The following is a 15,100-nucleotide window of genomic DNA, read 5'->3' as shown; positions in this document are numbered from 1 at the left end:
ACAGAGTGCAACATTGTTTTTCAACAGTAGTTTTCCTAGGACCGCCGATGGTTGGTTTTTCAGTCGAGTGCCAAGAACGTGGTGGTTCCTGCAGAAGATCTGCGACATGATGGGCACAAGAAAGCTTACACGTGTACACACAGCAAAAGCACATAAAATGGCCTTTTCTTAAAACAGGCACAAGATGCTATTTCACGTGAATAGCTTCGTAAAAGTGTACTGTCCCCTGTAAATAATTTACAGTTGAATTTATTTTACAATTTTACTTCTGGTCTCGATTCTTGACCTGAACAATGAACGCTAAATCGTAGGTGTCTTCAGGTGAGGTAGCATACAAAACTCGTGTAGGTTCGCGTATGAGATGCATCGGATCAGAAAGTTGGGAGAAGCTATTATACTGCCCCGCGGGAATGGAAGCCAATTTTCACATTATGTGTACCCTTCAGCTTTTTAAACAGAAAACAAAACAGCAGAAGAGAAAACTTCAGCGGGTGATTATTTAAGCAGCACAGGATTTTAACACATGCCTATCGATGTATGGTAAGGTCTACCACAACAAGCAAAACAAGAAACAAAATATAGCAGTTTTAGTGTGTTTGCTCGTTTAACTTCTTCAGAATAGAACCCAGGGGTTTAGCCTCCACCACCCTCTGTGACGTGCGTAATCTACTACTGAATCTAGGGTCGCATGCGCTGAGTATTGCGGAATACAACCTTTTTCGAGGCTATACCAAAAAACTATGCTTTTAGCCGTTCCTACAGAAAGAGGACACTTTAACACGTCTCCATCCCTTCAAACAAATCAGTGAGGCAGTACATCTGTCTTATTAGTTTTGAAGTGATCCAACTAGTCAACGTTGTTCGGGTGCTCCAGGGTGAGATTAGCACTCATGGCAAGCGGATTCGTTTCGCGTTTTTACTGCACAGACGACATAGACCTAGTCCTCATGCACTGGTGAGGCTAACGATAAAGGCGCCAAAGATTTCCCTACAAGCAGCTTTCAATACAAAGCCTATGTTACCGCTACCATTATTTAAGAAAAGGTGCTCAGGCGACGCCGTTCAGTGGTATGCCACGTCCACCACATCCTACGGGTGCTCGTGCTAGTAGGCGTGCATCATCACGCCGAACGTCCAGTCCTGCGAGTTGCGGATATTATGAGCCATTGCTTGCACTATCGGAAAAGGGTCCTCCTGCATCCAGTTTCCACCCGGCTTCCGTTTGAAGGCGATCCCTTCTGAAAGCCAGGATGCCCTCAGGTCATTTATTCGATCCACGTAGCCAATAAAAATTGATCTAACTGAGTGTGTAAAGCCGCCTTTTAATTAGTGCAGCCGGCGCTTCAAAGCGCAAAGTTAGTTGGAGGCTTATTGAGGATAAAATACGAAGTTGATTTCAAGGATAAAACGAAAGCAACGGGCCCTCAAATAGGACCTTATTAGAGTCTTGAGACGGGAAGCGGATACGGCGCACATTGTCGAGTTTAAATGAACAACACACGCATGGTGTATCCGCTGCACACTTTATTTCCAGCGACAATATGTCTGCGGGAGGAGGTGACAGACTTACGGAAAGGGCTTGAGAAGCCCGAGGTTCAAGCGTGGCAGTCTACTTTCAGGGATAGGACATTACAGTTGCGAAATATACCAGTAGAGACAGCACATAACCTCTCAGGAACTGGACGCTAGGTTTTACGTGTACTAAAGTAAGTACGACAGCAACTTATACAGTAATTTTCAAGAGCTTGCTATTAAGCAGCGACTTTCAAAGTGTTCCTTTTCCACCTTCGAAGGAACTCTGGGCTCTTTTTGCGTTACACAAACAAAGTGAGCTTGACTAAACATTGAAACATGCGTTTTCCAGTGAGTACTTAAATTACGTCCGAGGAGTGATATAAATAATATTGCAATTCACATTATCCTCAGCTAGAGAACCGATAGCTGGAAATAATTATTTTCGCTTCCATCTCTCTAATCATGGCTGACACATTCAAGAGGAAACATCTGCCTTTAGGCTTTTTATTTAACATATGAGCGTTATATTTCAAGCGCGATCTCTGTTGGCAGGCCTCGGAATTCTCCGAGGTTTTAAGTTTTGGTCATAGTTGATTTGTAGTAGATTGTGATGTCAAAAAGTTCATGCTGATAGAGGAACAGAAACAATGCCCAAATAAAATTGTATAGACAGTAAAGTAGCCCCTAGAGTGACAAAAACACTTTCCTTTGAATGAACCGTTACTCATGGGAATGTTAGTTTGTCTTTACCTTTAATTTGCCCGATTCACGCTGACTAAGCTAAATTTGAGTGACTCATTCTCCTATGTACAGAGAGTTTGCAGTTTTCTAGTCTATTTTGAAGGCTTATGATAATTTACCTCATCATTATGTTCTATCCCCTTCAGCATTTTTATTGCAGTTTCATTATCAACATGGCGTTGGCGAAATTTCTCATTGCTGTGGTCTGCATGACCGCGATGGCCACTGGTTTTCACTACAGTCCAGGTAAGCAAAGTAACTTCTCTTTTGAGACAAAATATTGCCTTTTCTCGAAAAACAGCTAAAAGTGGCTACAAGTGATGTGAAACCAGAAAGGTTAGCATGCAGAGCGAATTCCCGCTAGAAGACTCCGGAAAACAGAAATGAGTCATCAGGCTTTCTTCGATGATTGGAAATGTCTAGAGAGTTTCAGATATAAACAAGAGAAGTATATTTAGCTAAGGTTAATTTTTTAAGGCAATTTTCGCATGCCTTGTGTTCAAGATTCGCGAAAGCATCCGTACTGCACTCCAATTTACTAATAACCCAGGCAGCACAGGCAACAATCCCAATACTTGAAATGTATTTGAAAGGGCCGGTCGTACAAGGGACCAGCGTGAAACCATTCATTCCCAATATTGTGCCAATTACTTGGGCTGCTTGAGGAAATATTGGTGAGGGAAACGGGGCAGATTTCGAGACTGTTTTCAAAGCACTATTAGAACTCCGACTAAAAAGTTAATTGTCCGGGGAAAATAGGAGACGAGGTGTTAACGCTGGACGTCTTTCTTCCATCGATATATTTTGCAATGCTTATAACTTCACCGTCAAAGTTTGTATTACCTTTGCGCAAATCTGCGTTGCTGTAGCTGCCTTCACTCACTAGCCATAACATACAGGGTCTGTTCTGAAAGTAGTAGGACTGGTCTTTTCCTGGGCGAACGGGCGGACGAGAGGCGGTTTGCGCGTGCAGGATCATTAAAGGGGATACTGGGAATGCTGGGGAAAATCGGCAGTCGGCTCTCGGCCGTTGAAGAGAGGAGGTCGCTTGTACTGTGAACCCCTGTCGAAACGTCTCGTCACGCAGAATCATGGAGTGTTTACTGGATCAGCGATACGCGATCAAGTTTTCAGTAAATCTTAATACAACGGGCAAAAAGACTCGCGATATGATTAAGAAGGCCTATGCTGACGCTGCCATGGGTAGATCAGGTATTTTTTGAGTGGCACAAGCTGTTCCGAGAAGTTAAGAAAAGAGTGGAAAACGACGACCGCTCCGGAAGCCCTTCAACCAGCAAGACCAACGAAAATGTGTAGCGAGTGAAACATTTGCTGAAAAGTGATTGTTGGATGAGCATCAGAATGATTGCTGATGACTTGAGCATTCCTCAAATTCAAATTTTTGAGATCGTGACCGAAAAGTTAGCCTTGAGGAATGTATGCGCGAAGTTGGTGCCGGGAGTGTTGTAAGAGGAGCAAAAGGCCAACCGGAAAGCGATATTCCAGGAACTTCATCATGTGAATGAGGACCCCGATTTTTTGCCCAGCACATGGCGGCAACGCTGCCTCAGCCCCCCTACAGCCCCGATTTGGCCCCGCCAGGCTTTCTTCTATTCGCGAGAATAAAATCCACGCTCGAGGGGAAGCATCACGGATCGGTAGAGGCGGTTCAACCGGCCGTGACGAGGAAGCTAAACAGCATTCCAGTGCAGGCGTTCCTGGAGGTGTACGAAAACTGGAAAATTCATTGGCAGCAGTGTGTAGATGCGGAAGGGTGCTGCTTTGAAAAATTCTAATCGTTTGTACTATTCTCATGAGTATATTTTATTTTAAAAAATGAGTCCTGCTACTTTCAGAACAGACCCTGTAAATGCAATTTTACTTCTGCTTTTAGCCCTATGTTTATCATCCAATGTTAATCAAGCGCTATTCTGTCAACGGCTTTCTGGCTGTAATTCTGTGTAATGATTCGGCCGCCTTGTTCTTTAAAAATCACTTCAAGTATATCGGCAATTACGCTAATACTCTAACTAGAATACCGAGAAATTGCGAATGTTAAAATACTGCATTATTGGAAGTCACTCAAAATTTCACTGTACAATGTGTTTTGCGTCGGCTCTAGCGCCAAAGCAATCCACTGATAAGCACTAAAATGCGTGCTCTTCTCTTCACACTTTTTTGGCTGAAGTTTAATACTATATTATATACCTTTCCCAGCTTCCTAACACACTAATACCTCTATTATAATTGGGTGATGGTGTGCGCGGTGCAGCTTTATCTTTAGGTAGTTGTGTGCGTCAAATGAAATTACGTCAAACGCCATTGTTTCCGGCTGCTTAGTATTCTTTTTAAAGACACTTGAAAATTTTCTTCCCAAGTCCTCTCTACTGTAGAAATGCTACTATATAGCCTGCATTCATCGGAGCACAAGAGAACGTAAATGTACAAAAATATAAATGTCGTCCCCGTTTGTTCTGTCGCTCATTACGGAAGCTATATTCGAGTGCTTGAGGTCGCTTGTGATGGGCTTTTTGGTACTGCGCTAATTTGCGAATTGTGGAATTTAGCGCCAAGTACGATACTTCGGCTATGAAGAATGCCTTAACAGAAGGTTCTGTATTACTTTAGAATACCTTGGGATATTTAACGTTGGCTAAAATGATACAGCGTACGGGCGCTTTCGTGTTTCACTTCTGACCGCGATCAAACCCAAGATCTTGGAATGAGGTGCCAAACGCAGAATCAACTGAGAGGACATGGCGGGTATGCGTTGAAAAGTTTAATGAAGTTTCACTGCTGGACGATGGGCAGATAGCATAAAAAACAGGTGTTCTTTGAGCCTAGGTACATATAACAAGTGTCATCGAACATTTACTCCGTTCCTTACCGTTTGCAGGCACCCATTGTGACTTCAGCGGAGTAAACCTGGAGGACGCCATCTCGCGGATGCTCGCTAAGCTTCCGAAGGAGGATATTACCATTCCAATTTTACCGAGACCCAAGGTGCCGGGCTTGAAGCTTCTCGACCTCGTAATGAGTGGCATAGTGAATCTACATCGCTACGGAGCGGTGATTCCCTTCTGCGTAAACGGTACCCGCATGGTTCAAGTGGACCTCGTGAATGACGGCGACATCTACTTTTCAATTCCCTGGGAAAGCTGCACCGGAAAAAGGGGTAGCTTCCAGCTGCGGCCCATGCTGACGCGCTTCACTACTATATTTCGCCTGGAACCCGCCGAGGTAGGAGAGGAGGTCAGGCTGGCGTACGAGGGACCGACGCTTCCAGTGACCACAGAAGAGCTCAGATTCTCAGTGGAGGGTGTCGGGCTCACAGTGAGGATGTTCAGTGAATACCTCTCTTTGGCGTTTCCCGCAGTCTTCAGGAGTTTATGGAACATACAGTTCGCCTACTACTTTGATATGGCAGTTACCCATGCTCTGGGGCTTAACAAATAGAAGTTTGGCGCCAACAACAATTAAAGAGGTGTATTTTAAGGCTCAAAAATGAACTATTCAAAGATAATAAAGCTCTCCTTCACTCTGGTAACGCGCTTTTCTGACCATCACAATGCAACACGCTCTGTTTTTTACATGTGTCTTGTTCTGTATGGAAAGAAATAAATAGTATGGTTGAAATAAACACATGGAGGCGAGTCGTAGTGCAACGGATCACATATCGCTTGTATTTATTGTGCTTTTCCCATCGTCATCGAACGGATTAAGTTTCGGTAGTGTTTTTTAGTGACGGGTGTGTTCTATTTAGTGACTCTGCCCAGGGCAACCCCCCCCCACCCCCGCCCCCCCTCCCCTTTTGCAATGCTGAATAACATTCCAGTCCGGCCTTTAAATCTGCCTCCGAAAAGTGCTGCTCGGACTAAGTGCTGTACACCTATGTAGGGAGTAATTTCTCCTTTTCACCCCTTTTTTTTATCTCATTTCCTGCTTTTTTTATCCCATTTCTTTGCATCGGTGTTTAAAGCTGCTCTCATCTCTTTCACTCTTGTACGTGTCACCCGTGCCACATTGCTGTAGTGCGTTGATCCCACCACAGCGTTACGTATACAGGTAGATCCGGCTGCAGGTTTTTACGCAGGTGTATTTATAGTGTAACTTCAAATCATCACGAAACCTGGATTGGACATGCCTTTAAAGGGGGATAACTGTACTACCCACGCCCCTCCCTCTATTTCTTTCTCTCTCTAAAAACAAAATGCAATGGTGCTCGCCTGAGTGACACGACGGAAATGCGTGAGCGGTCGCCGTTACCAACTACGCTCATTGACCACACACTGATTTCTTTTAATTTCTTTTAATTTTTAGTTTTCGCGGCTCATAGTGTTTGCTCTCATTATCTCTTTTCTTTTAGTGCCGAGAAATTGGTCATTCTTTAGTTTATATTCATAAATTCCTGGGAGTCCTCATACCCTTCTTGGCGCAGTGGTGCAGCGGTTGTGCGATGCGCCACTGGCCTGCGGTGGCAGGTGCCGCCATTTGTGGGACTTCTGAGTCCAAGGTTGCTATTCCCGAGGAACCTCTCGCGAGCAATTGTTAATTTAACTGCCACCTGCCACGGTGTAGAGTTTGCCTTTTTGCTGAAAATTCAGTGGCCAGGGCTTCACTTTCTACACGACGTGTCCCTTCTAGTGCTCACACATTAAAACGTTTTTTTTATATCTTACACTTACTGGGACACGATAACCAGCGTCTCGAGGCTTTTCTTGTTATGGGTCTGTCATTCAATGAATGCGAAGGACGAGATAGCATAGTCACAGATTTTCGTACATTTAAGCATCGTTTTCTTTTTGCTCTTCGAAAATTCACCCCGAAAAGAAGGCCTGTGGTGAACGCAAGAAAGTGGTATACAAAGACAGGTAAGTTTGTCATTGCTCAAAAATCCTCCGCACTTCGCGAGGGAAAAGGATGAATGCGACCTTTCCACTGCATCTGCCTTCCAGTCGCCACGAATGTTCTTGTTCGAAGACCCACCTGTACCACATGACCCGATGTGTTATGTAGTCTAGGGTCCTCATTGATCACGAAAACTTTTATTCCTTAAACTCTGCTACAGAGTGTTTCATTGAGCACTTGCCGGGCCATGCCAATATCCTAAATATTTATTTTTGTTTATTCTTCACAGCAAGGCTCCACTTCTTTCCTAAATGCACTGCATTCGTTAATCGTAGGTCTTCATACGAAAGAAATGGACTAATCTTCACAAAGGCTCGTGTTACGATGTCGCGGGCGACGCAGCCTCCATTTTGACTTTCCTACTTACGACGTTCTTCATAGGTCGCAGCCATCGCATTCTATGAAAAGCCACCTAATCTCCACAAAATGTGAGCCTCTTTTGACTCAAAGGTTCACACAGCGGCTTGGCTTCACATGCGTGTGCCTTAGAGCACACTTTCCGCAGGAAAATGGGGCCTATTTTTCAACCATTGCCTCTATTCAGTGGACCCTGGAACACATCTTCGCCTTCCGCCTATTCTACAAGCCTTAGGGGTAGCGCAGACACGTTCAGCCTTCTGCACCAAAAATTAAACATGTAAGAACAAGCTCAGATGGAAACCTTCATACGGAAACCAGTCAAAACAGCCCTAAGACTACCAGTGAACACCTCCACCAGCAAATAAGGCCGCCGCAGTGGCCCAGTGGTTATGTAACTCGGTTGCTTACCCGAAAGGCGCGGGTTAGATGCCGGTCGCGACGGTCGCATTTCTACGAAGGCGAAATGCTACAGACCAGTGTACTGCGCACCGTCAGTGCATGTCAAAGAAGTCCAGGTCGTCAAAATTATCAGGAGCAATCCACTATGGCGTCCCTCATAGCCTAGTAGCTTTGGTACGTTAAACGCCATAAAACCGAAAAAAAACAGCTAATGCATTTACTTGGGGATACCAAACGCTTTCATAAAATACAAGGAAGCAGAGCTGGTCAACGAGAAAAAAAAAAAAAACTCTCCCTCACCTCATCTGGAAGGGCGCTCGATGGTGAGCTGGGAAAAATGGTGGCTGGGACAGTGCGGGCACAATGAGAAAGCCAGCAGACACTCCCAACCAGATCAGGGCCAGCTACACATTCGCTCCTATCCCTCTCCATATGAACCCCAACCTGCACTAGGTAAGAAGAGCAGTTCGAGCTAAAAAAAAGAAATAACGAAGTGGAGGCGACCATGAATACACATAAATGGAGTCGCTAGCTACTCTAACAGCACAGCGAAGGGGGTTATGGTGGTCGACGCTCATGACGAACGGACGGAAGGACGAATGGACGGATGGATGGATTGGCAGTGTAAAGCACTTTACGCGTAATACTAAACTCGAACGGCAACGACTGCAGTGAGACCTAACAGTGTGCTGAAGTCGACAAGTTTTAGGTCGTATACGATCCGTGTGCACATAAAACGACCCCCCCCCCCCCACCCCAAAAAAAAAAAAAAATGATTCGGCTGTCAGAACGACAACACATATAAAGGCATACACTTTCCGTATCAGTCCCGGCGTAACAACACCGCAAGTGGTAAAATGCAGCGTCGTTCCTTGAACCGTTCCTACTGTGGCTGGGCATTTGGCAGCATGCTTAATTTGAACAATTCCAACCGACTCTAGTCGGTGGTGCTTAAATGGGAGAAGGTAGTTCGTGCGCTCACCGTGCAGTGGCTTCTTCACGCTGACATCTACTAGAAAAAGCGAGTGGCTTGATCGTGCGCTGACCAGAACACCGCTCAGTTCACCCAAAGCCAATAGCTTACTTTCCAACGTTTTTTTCGGCTTCAGGGTTAATCAAAACAACAAAAAGACATACAAGAAACATCGAACGCAAGCGCCACATTCACGCGTGCTCTTGGAAAGTTGCCCCCTCCCTCCCTCCCCCCCCCCTCCCCCCCCCCCCTCCAAAAAAACAAAGGGTCCCGTCTCTGGCATGCACACTTAACTTTACCTCAAAAGTGATATCACCCTGCCTTTGGCCGGGCCATGAAGCGAACCCCTAAACAACTGTGAATTCTTGATGACACGCCCCCCCCCCCCCCCCCCCCTAACTACAGTGAGCACAGAAGTGAAAGCCTGATTACGGATTCCTTTTGGGGACCTCCACCTTGCCTTTTCAGCCCGCCTACCCTTCCTGGGAACGAGCACAGTGAGTGCCGAAGCGTGCTTCTGACCTGTTTCCGCGGCACGTCTCGCGCCATGACAGTGGCACCGAAAGACAAGAGGCCGAGCGTAAAGAAAATAAAACTGTGGGTCAGGTTGGTAAAATCGACGCGAAACTAGCGAGTGAAAGACATATTCTATGTTTCGATAACAGTGTTTATACCTTCTTTTTATTCTGTCCATCAAAGGTATGGTAGATTCTCCCCCATAAGCGCCTGAAACCATTTGTCTGTGCAGCTCTTTCCTGTGAATTTTTGTGATGTAGTTTTCCGCTGAAGGACAGGGGAGGGTGCTGCCCTTCTCCCCTTTTTCGGCTACATGCATGCGGCCAAAATCAAGTGGGTACGTGCCTGCATGCATGCGGCCAAAATACGGAGGGTACGGGCCACATTATCGCGGTAACGCCACGTAAGGTACGAAGCCAATGATAAAGTGTGCCTTGAAATTAGTTCCCAAAGATATCGCTGTGCATCAAGGTATCAAGGCAGGACCCAAAATTTCTTACGTTGGGTTTCAAGGTGCAAGCCTAATTTACAGAAAAAAGAGGCAAGCACATTTAGCTTAGTAGGGTGGAACATTTCAGTAGCACTGACGTTGTAAATATATTAACAATATCAATGATAAGTTCAATAAACTATGAATGACAAAGAAATCTAGAAATACTCACTGCATGGGTAGCCACAGCAAAGAAACTATATCCGAAAGCATAGAGCGATGTTAATTTTGATTTATGAACTACAAAATTTATGCCCCAAGCACCATCTTGTTTTCAATGCTTTCAGCAGTGAGTGCAATGCAGCAGTAAATAAAAAAAAAGAAGTGCTCCGTTTCATAGACATTATGCATATCGAACTCCAACGTGCACGTGGAGGCGCCCAGTATCGAGCGCGGTTTCCGCCTGTGTGCATAGCGATACGCGACCGGCATTCCTACAAGAAAGCGTTGTGGAAGACGCCAGTCTTCTGTGCGGTTCCAATTAGGTCCTTGTTAAAGGCTGTATATGCACAACGGATGCGGAATGGATATCACGGTTTCACAGAGCTACGTCGACGGAGAAGCGGCGTTTCCCGTTCTCTACTCGGTGATGCAACGATGGCGGTGATGCAACGATGGCGATGGACGAACGGTTTATAAGCTCGGTGTTGAAGCTTGACGTTTCAGCTTCGAGCCCAAACGGTGTGCGCTCACGTCAAAAGTCCATTGTTCCTTGGTTTTTGGTTCTATCTGTGCCGATCCCGCAAAGTGAGTACTACTTGAATTCATGCCTTGAATTCATCGCCCCATATCATCCCCGAATGTTGACGCTGGTCAGCGCTGGGCCTTCATAACGCATAATAAGTTTGCGCACACAGTATAAAGAAAAAAGAAAATATTATGGATATTTTGCGCGAATGGCATTGTGCGAACTGATAATCCATCACACTAGCCATTTTTTTTCGTTTGTGACCAATTAGAGCTTACTAAGCAAATAAGTAGATAGTAGAGAATGAAGTGTGCATGTGTAAAAAAAATAGGCATTGTGGGAGAGTGCGAAGAGGTGGTATGACATTCGCTCCTCTACCAACAAAGAAAATTGTGGTCAGCTTTAGGGTGTGTCTTAAAGCTCTACTGACAACTGTGTGCTATTCCCAGGAAGGTCGGCACAGTTGCCGTCTAATTTTTAAGAACATTACATAAGAGACAGACAGGCGGAAAATTATCCAATGAGCTTATTCTCTATGCTGTGGAAGTGCACTAAAAAAAAAAAAAGAAAACCTTGGGAGTATTTGGAAGTCTAGTGCGCTTTCGGTAGGTGAACAATGTGACTGTGGTCTATTACGCCAATGCTAAGTCTGGCGCACCACTGGCCGCTTTCACTAACCCAATATTTAGTCGTGAAATATCGTATTGACGGAAAACTGAAAATTTCCTAATTTTTCAAGAAACACGCCTTGAGAGCACGAAGAATTTTCAACCCTCTCTAATAGTTAATTAGGCGCTTCCTCTTGGGTTCAAATATCGGCATTAACCTACACTTTATTTCTTGATGTCAACTATACTTCATTTCGCTCATTTCTGCAAGAAAAGCCTGTCATGCAAGAGAAGCAGCTCAGTTTTTGGCTTTTCAAAATGGTGATGTCTGCAGAACATGCGAAAGGATTCACACACGTTCGATCTCACAGCGGCGCCTACGTGAAACACGGACACGCTCTCCTTAAATATATGTTTCTGGGTTCATTGTCAATGATTTGCTTCAAGTTACCCTAAGGGGAATATCGCAAAAGGGTTGAGAATGTAAGGTTTAGCCACTCAGATCAGGGCACATTATATCCAAGTAGTAAGCGATGAACACTCTAAACAAGCTGCGTACACATACGTGTAACGTGACTGAAGTGGATAAGTAGGTTTTTGAAATTGAAATCGCGAGAGGCCCATGGAATATAAACGTAGAAACTGCAAAAAAAAATGAAAGGGTTCCAGAGCAGCGGTAGCCATAAGTGTGAAAGGAAAAGCCTTTATTAAAAGACAGTCCACCTAATACAAATCAGCCATCCTTTTATAACACTCAGAAATCAAAGCAGCCCTTACTCTCTGTCGCAGGCTTCAAACCGCCATAGTGAAATGTGCGCATTGCCAGTAGGACGGATTACCTTATTACACAACCTAATACTGCTTATTGTTTACCTTCTTGCACTTAGAATCACTGGGCATCATGTTGCCAGGAAAAGTAATGGTTGCTTTGGCCTACATGGCTATGTCTGTCGCCGGATTCCAGTATAAAGCAGGTAAGCGAAATTTTTATATTCCTCATTGCCAGAAAGAGCGCCTGTTTTTGAAAAGCAGTGGGAATGGTTAACACTAGCATTAAATCGAATAAACTGAAGAAGATGGCGTAAAGCGATGCTTAATAGTGTAGTTCGTACTAAGCTCCGGATAATGGGATTACGCACACCTCAACTTACTCCTGATAATTCTCTGATGGTGATATGGACGACCATAGTTTTTTTTTTATTCGATCGCAAACCAACAACGGATTCCGTACGTTGTCAAAGCATCACTATAAGCAAAGGCTTCTCAACTTTTCTCTTCGTAGCAGTGCTAAGAGATAACAGATGCACGAGCAGCTATTTTGGTTAGGTGTACTTCTGTATTCGTTGGCTAAGGCATTTTTAAGAGAACCACTTCTAAGACTTTTTCACCGGTCGCTAAGCACAGATACAACACAGAAAGCGCACTTCTTTCGTGCCCATAATCCCTTTCGCATCATTGCGGTTCAGACCGGAGTTAATGCGGAGCGTGCAACTCCTTCGCGATAGCAGATATGGCACCACTGGATAAGCCGCTATCAAAAATTTGGGGGACTCTTAAGCTCCTCCTTAGAGGGTAAAACGCGATAGCTTAACGAGTCCTGTCAGTGCCACATCTTGGTCTCATTAGCACATTTTCCGATCTCATGACCTGCTAATAACACCAGCTCGCATGACGCACCGATGTCACGTGAGACAACCACCCCTCGTCGACAAGCAGTTGGCTACTCGCTTAATCACTGCTACCTTAATTAGCGCCTAATTACTGACATATGATTCTCAGTAAAGCCGGTAATTGTCTCCACATGAACGCTGGAAATATTTGGGAATCTCGCAAGTGTAGATGTCAGGAAACAGAACTTAATGCTTCCTTGGACGTGCTCAAAGCTTTGATGGTGCCCCGACTTGCTAAACGTGTGGTAACGAGAGATCATATATGCCTTAACTACATGTTGAAGTCCCTGCGCGAGGAAGTTTTCCCTTCAATCTCCAGTTAAACCATTTGCAAAAATCGTACCTAACTTTTTTCCTTCTTGTTGAACTATTCGCCATCGACGTTTGTAGCTGTGGAAGCTTGACTGTTATAAACTGTCCGGGCAACGTTTTTTCTAGGCTCAAAGATTAGCTTCATTTTTTGGGGTGCATAACAATAACCGACAAGGAAAACCGTAGCCTTAAATTAACTGCAGGTAATTGATTTTGCCCCTTGTTCTTCCTTGTTCTTTTTGATTTCAGAGTATGTATTTGTACCGCTCTGAAAAATAACCGAATTGAAATAAATTGAATAGAATTTGGTCGTAGAATAAATTCTGATTTGGTGGTCGAATAAAGTTGCTTTGCCCTTAAAAGTATTTTAGAAAAAATAAATAAAATACAACTTATGATTTTCAAGATAAGGGCAATAAATGAAATTAACGGCAGGCGTAAATTTAGTCGTCTTGCAGCATTAATCTCCGATATATTTGTTTTCTTTGTTTTATTTCCTTTATTTAAGTCTTTTTCACTTCTCTTTAATCCTATTTTTCTACCTCTTGAGGTGGGCAAAAAACAAATAAATTTCGCTGCCTTCCTTACCTTGAGTCTCTTATCTGTGCAAATATCATACCCGCTTTATATGCTGCAGTGTTTGCCGGAAGAATGCGCTTAAAACGCTCCAGTTTTTCAAAAATGTTTATTAGTGTGTTATATAAAATCCCTAGCTCATGGCTTATGACAGCAAGTCTTTATAAAAACAGTTTGTGGCATGCATTGCTTGAATGTTCTGCGTTGAGATAAAAAAAATTGCACAATGATAAGAACATCGCACATAAGACTAGTTGAGGCTGAATATAATATTAATACGCTGTTCGTGAACTCTTTCTTCTTCGCAGAGAGTGCTTGCGACTTTTCGGCAATCGACTTGGACGGCCCTATCAATCGCATGTTGACACAGCTTCCCGAGTACGACCTGAACCGATCTCAGTATTACAAGGGAGAATTTGCCGGTGTGGAATTCCTTGGCTTTAATATTAGCGGCCTCAACAAGATTCAGCGCTACGGAGCCTTGATTCCCTTCTGCGTCAATGGCGTCCGCAAAGTTCAAGTGGACTTCGCCCAGCCTGGCGAAATCGCCATGACTGTTCCCTGGAAGACCTGCACCGGAAAAGAAGGAGTCCTCCAGCTTAAGCCGGTGGTTTCACGCTTCACCACTGTGTTCCGCGTAGAGGCCACTGAGCTCGGCCAGGTCGTCAAGTTGGTTCACGAGGGACCCGTGCTCCCAGTGGCCACGGAACAGCTCAAGGCTACCACACACGGTGCCGGGTTCTTCGTGGGCATCGCGGTGGAATATTTCTCCTTGGCCTTCCCTGCTATTTTGCGGGAAATTTGGAACCAAGAGTTCTTTACCTTTGTCGAAATGTCACTTGAGAAGGCGCTTGCGTGAATTTATCCATTTTTAAAACAACGCTGGTGAAGCGGGAAAAAAGAAATTTGATACTCTGGAACTGCAGGAGTGCCTGATGTCACGCCTTAGGAAAGAAATAAAGGCGATAGCGTGAAAAATGAAAACAATATCAAGTATTCTATGCTGTTTCGAACGCCCTCACGCCTGCAGAGTGGCGCGGCTGACCATTTTCCTTCCGCACCCACAATCTAAAACGACGACTATTCGACTTTCAGCGACCTTCTGAATTTGAAGGTGGGCTCAAAAAACAACAGCGAACTAGTGCCCTCATCCATGTCGATGAGCGAGTTGCATAGGGCGGCCATTTATAATTAACACCATTCTGCACGGTTTCTGAAAAGCGGCGTTCGTACTCATACTCTTGTGCCTGGCTAAATGCAAAGTCTTCATTTATCGCCCAGTGCTTACTGAAAAATATTAAATAAAGATTGCTAGTTGTATGGCGACACATACCGGCTGCAGCG

At 44.6% G+C, this 15,100-nt stretch overlaps 3 protein-coding genes across 3 annotated transcripts in view; 2 read left to right on the top strand and 1 right to left on the bottom strand.

Moving 5' to 3' along the window:
* Window positions 1–15,100, bottom strand: part of LOC149331344 (uncharacterized) — a 107,928-nt gene that overhangs the window by 81,695 nt on the left and 11,133 nt on the right. The gene's annotated exons all lie outside the window — the stretch shown is intronic.
* On the top strand, window positions 1,554–5,896 carry LOC149331346 (uncharacterized). Its single transcript, XM_089555473.1, has 3 exons — window positions 1,554–1,706; window positions 2,403–2,502; window positions 5,153–5,896. Exons 2-3 carry the CDS (start codon window positions 2,430–2,432, stop codon window positions 5,710–5,712), a joined length of 633 nt encoding a protein of 210 aa, XP_089411599.1. The 5' UTR covers window positions 1,554–1,706; window positions 2,403–2,429; the 3' UTR covers window positions 5,713–5,896.
* On the top strand, window positions 10,504–15,084 carry LOC149331345 (uncharacterized). Its single transcript, XM_089555472.1, has 3 exons — window positions 10,504–10,649; window positions 12,086–12,172; window positions 14,065–15,084. Exons 1-3 carry the CDS (start codon window positions 10,517–10,519, stop codon window positions 14,613–14,615), a joined length of 771 nt encoding a protein of 256 aa, XP_089411598.1. The 5' UTR covers window positions 10,504–10,516; the 3' UTR covers window positions 14,616–15,084.

This window comes from Amblyomma mixtum, chromosome 8, assembly GCF_055824585.1.
Source record: "Amblyomma mixtum isolate Tamu chromosome 8, ASM5582458v1, whole genome shotgun sequence".
NCBI classification, from domain to species: domain Eukaryota; kingdom Metazoa; phylum Arthropoda; class Arachnida; order Ixodida; family Ixodidae; genus Amblyomma; species Amblyomma mixtum.
Note: the sequence above shows the minus strand (reverse complement) of the source record. Positions and strands in the feature narration are given on the sequence as shown.

Excerpts from the sequence above, each read along its gene's own strand:
- LOC149331346 (XM_089555473.1), top strand. The coding sequence starts at position 2,430 with ATGGCGTTGGCGAAATTTCTCATTGCTGTGGTCTGCATGACCGCGATG. Across the intron at positions 2,503-5,152 it reads TGGTTTTCACTACAGTCCAG|GCACCCATTGTGACTTCAGC; the intron begins GTAAGCAAAGTA and ends TACCGTTTGCAG.
- LOC149331345 (XM_089555472.1), top strand. The coding sequence starts at position 10,517 with ATGGCGATGGACGAACGGTTTATAAGCTCGGTGTTGAAGCTTGACGTT. Across the intron at positions 10,650-12,085 it reads ATCTGTGCCGATCCCGCAAA|AATCACTGGGCATCATGTTG; the intron begins GTGAGTACTACT and ends TCTTGCACTTAG. Across the intron at positions 12,173-14,064 it reads CGGATTCCAGTATAAAGCAG|AGAGTGCTTGCGACTTTTCG; the intron begins GTAAGCGAAATT and ends TCTTCTTCGCAG.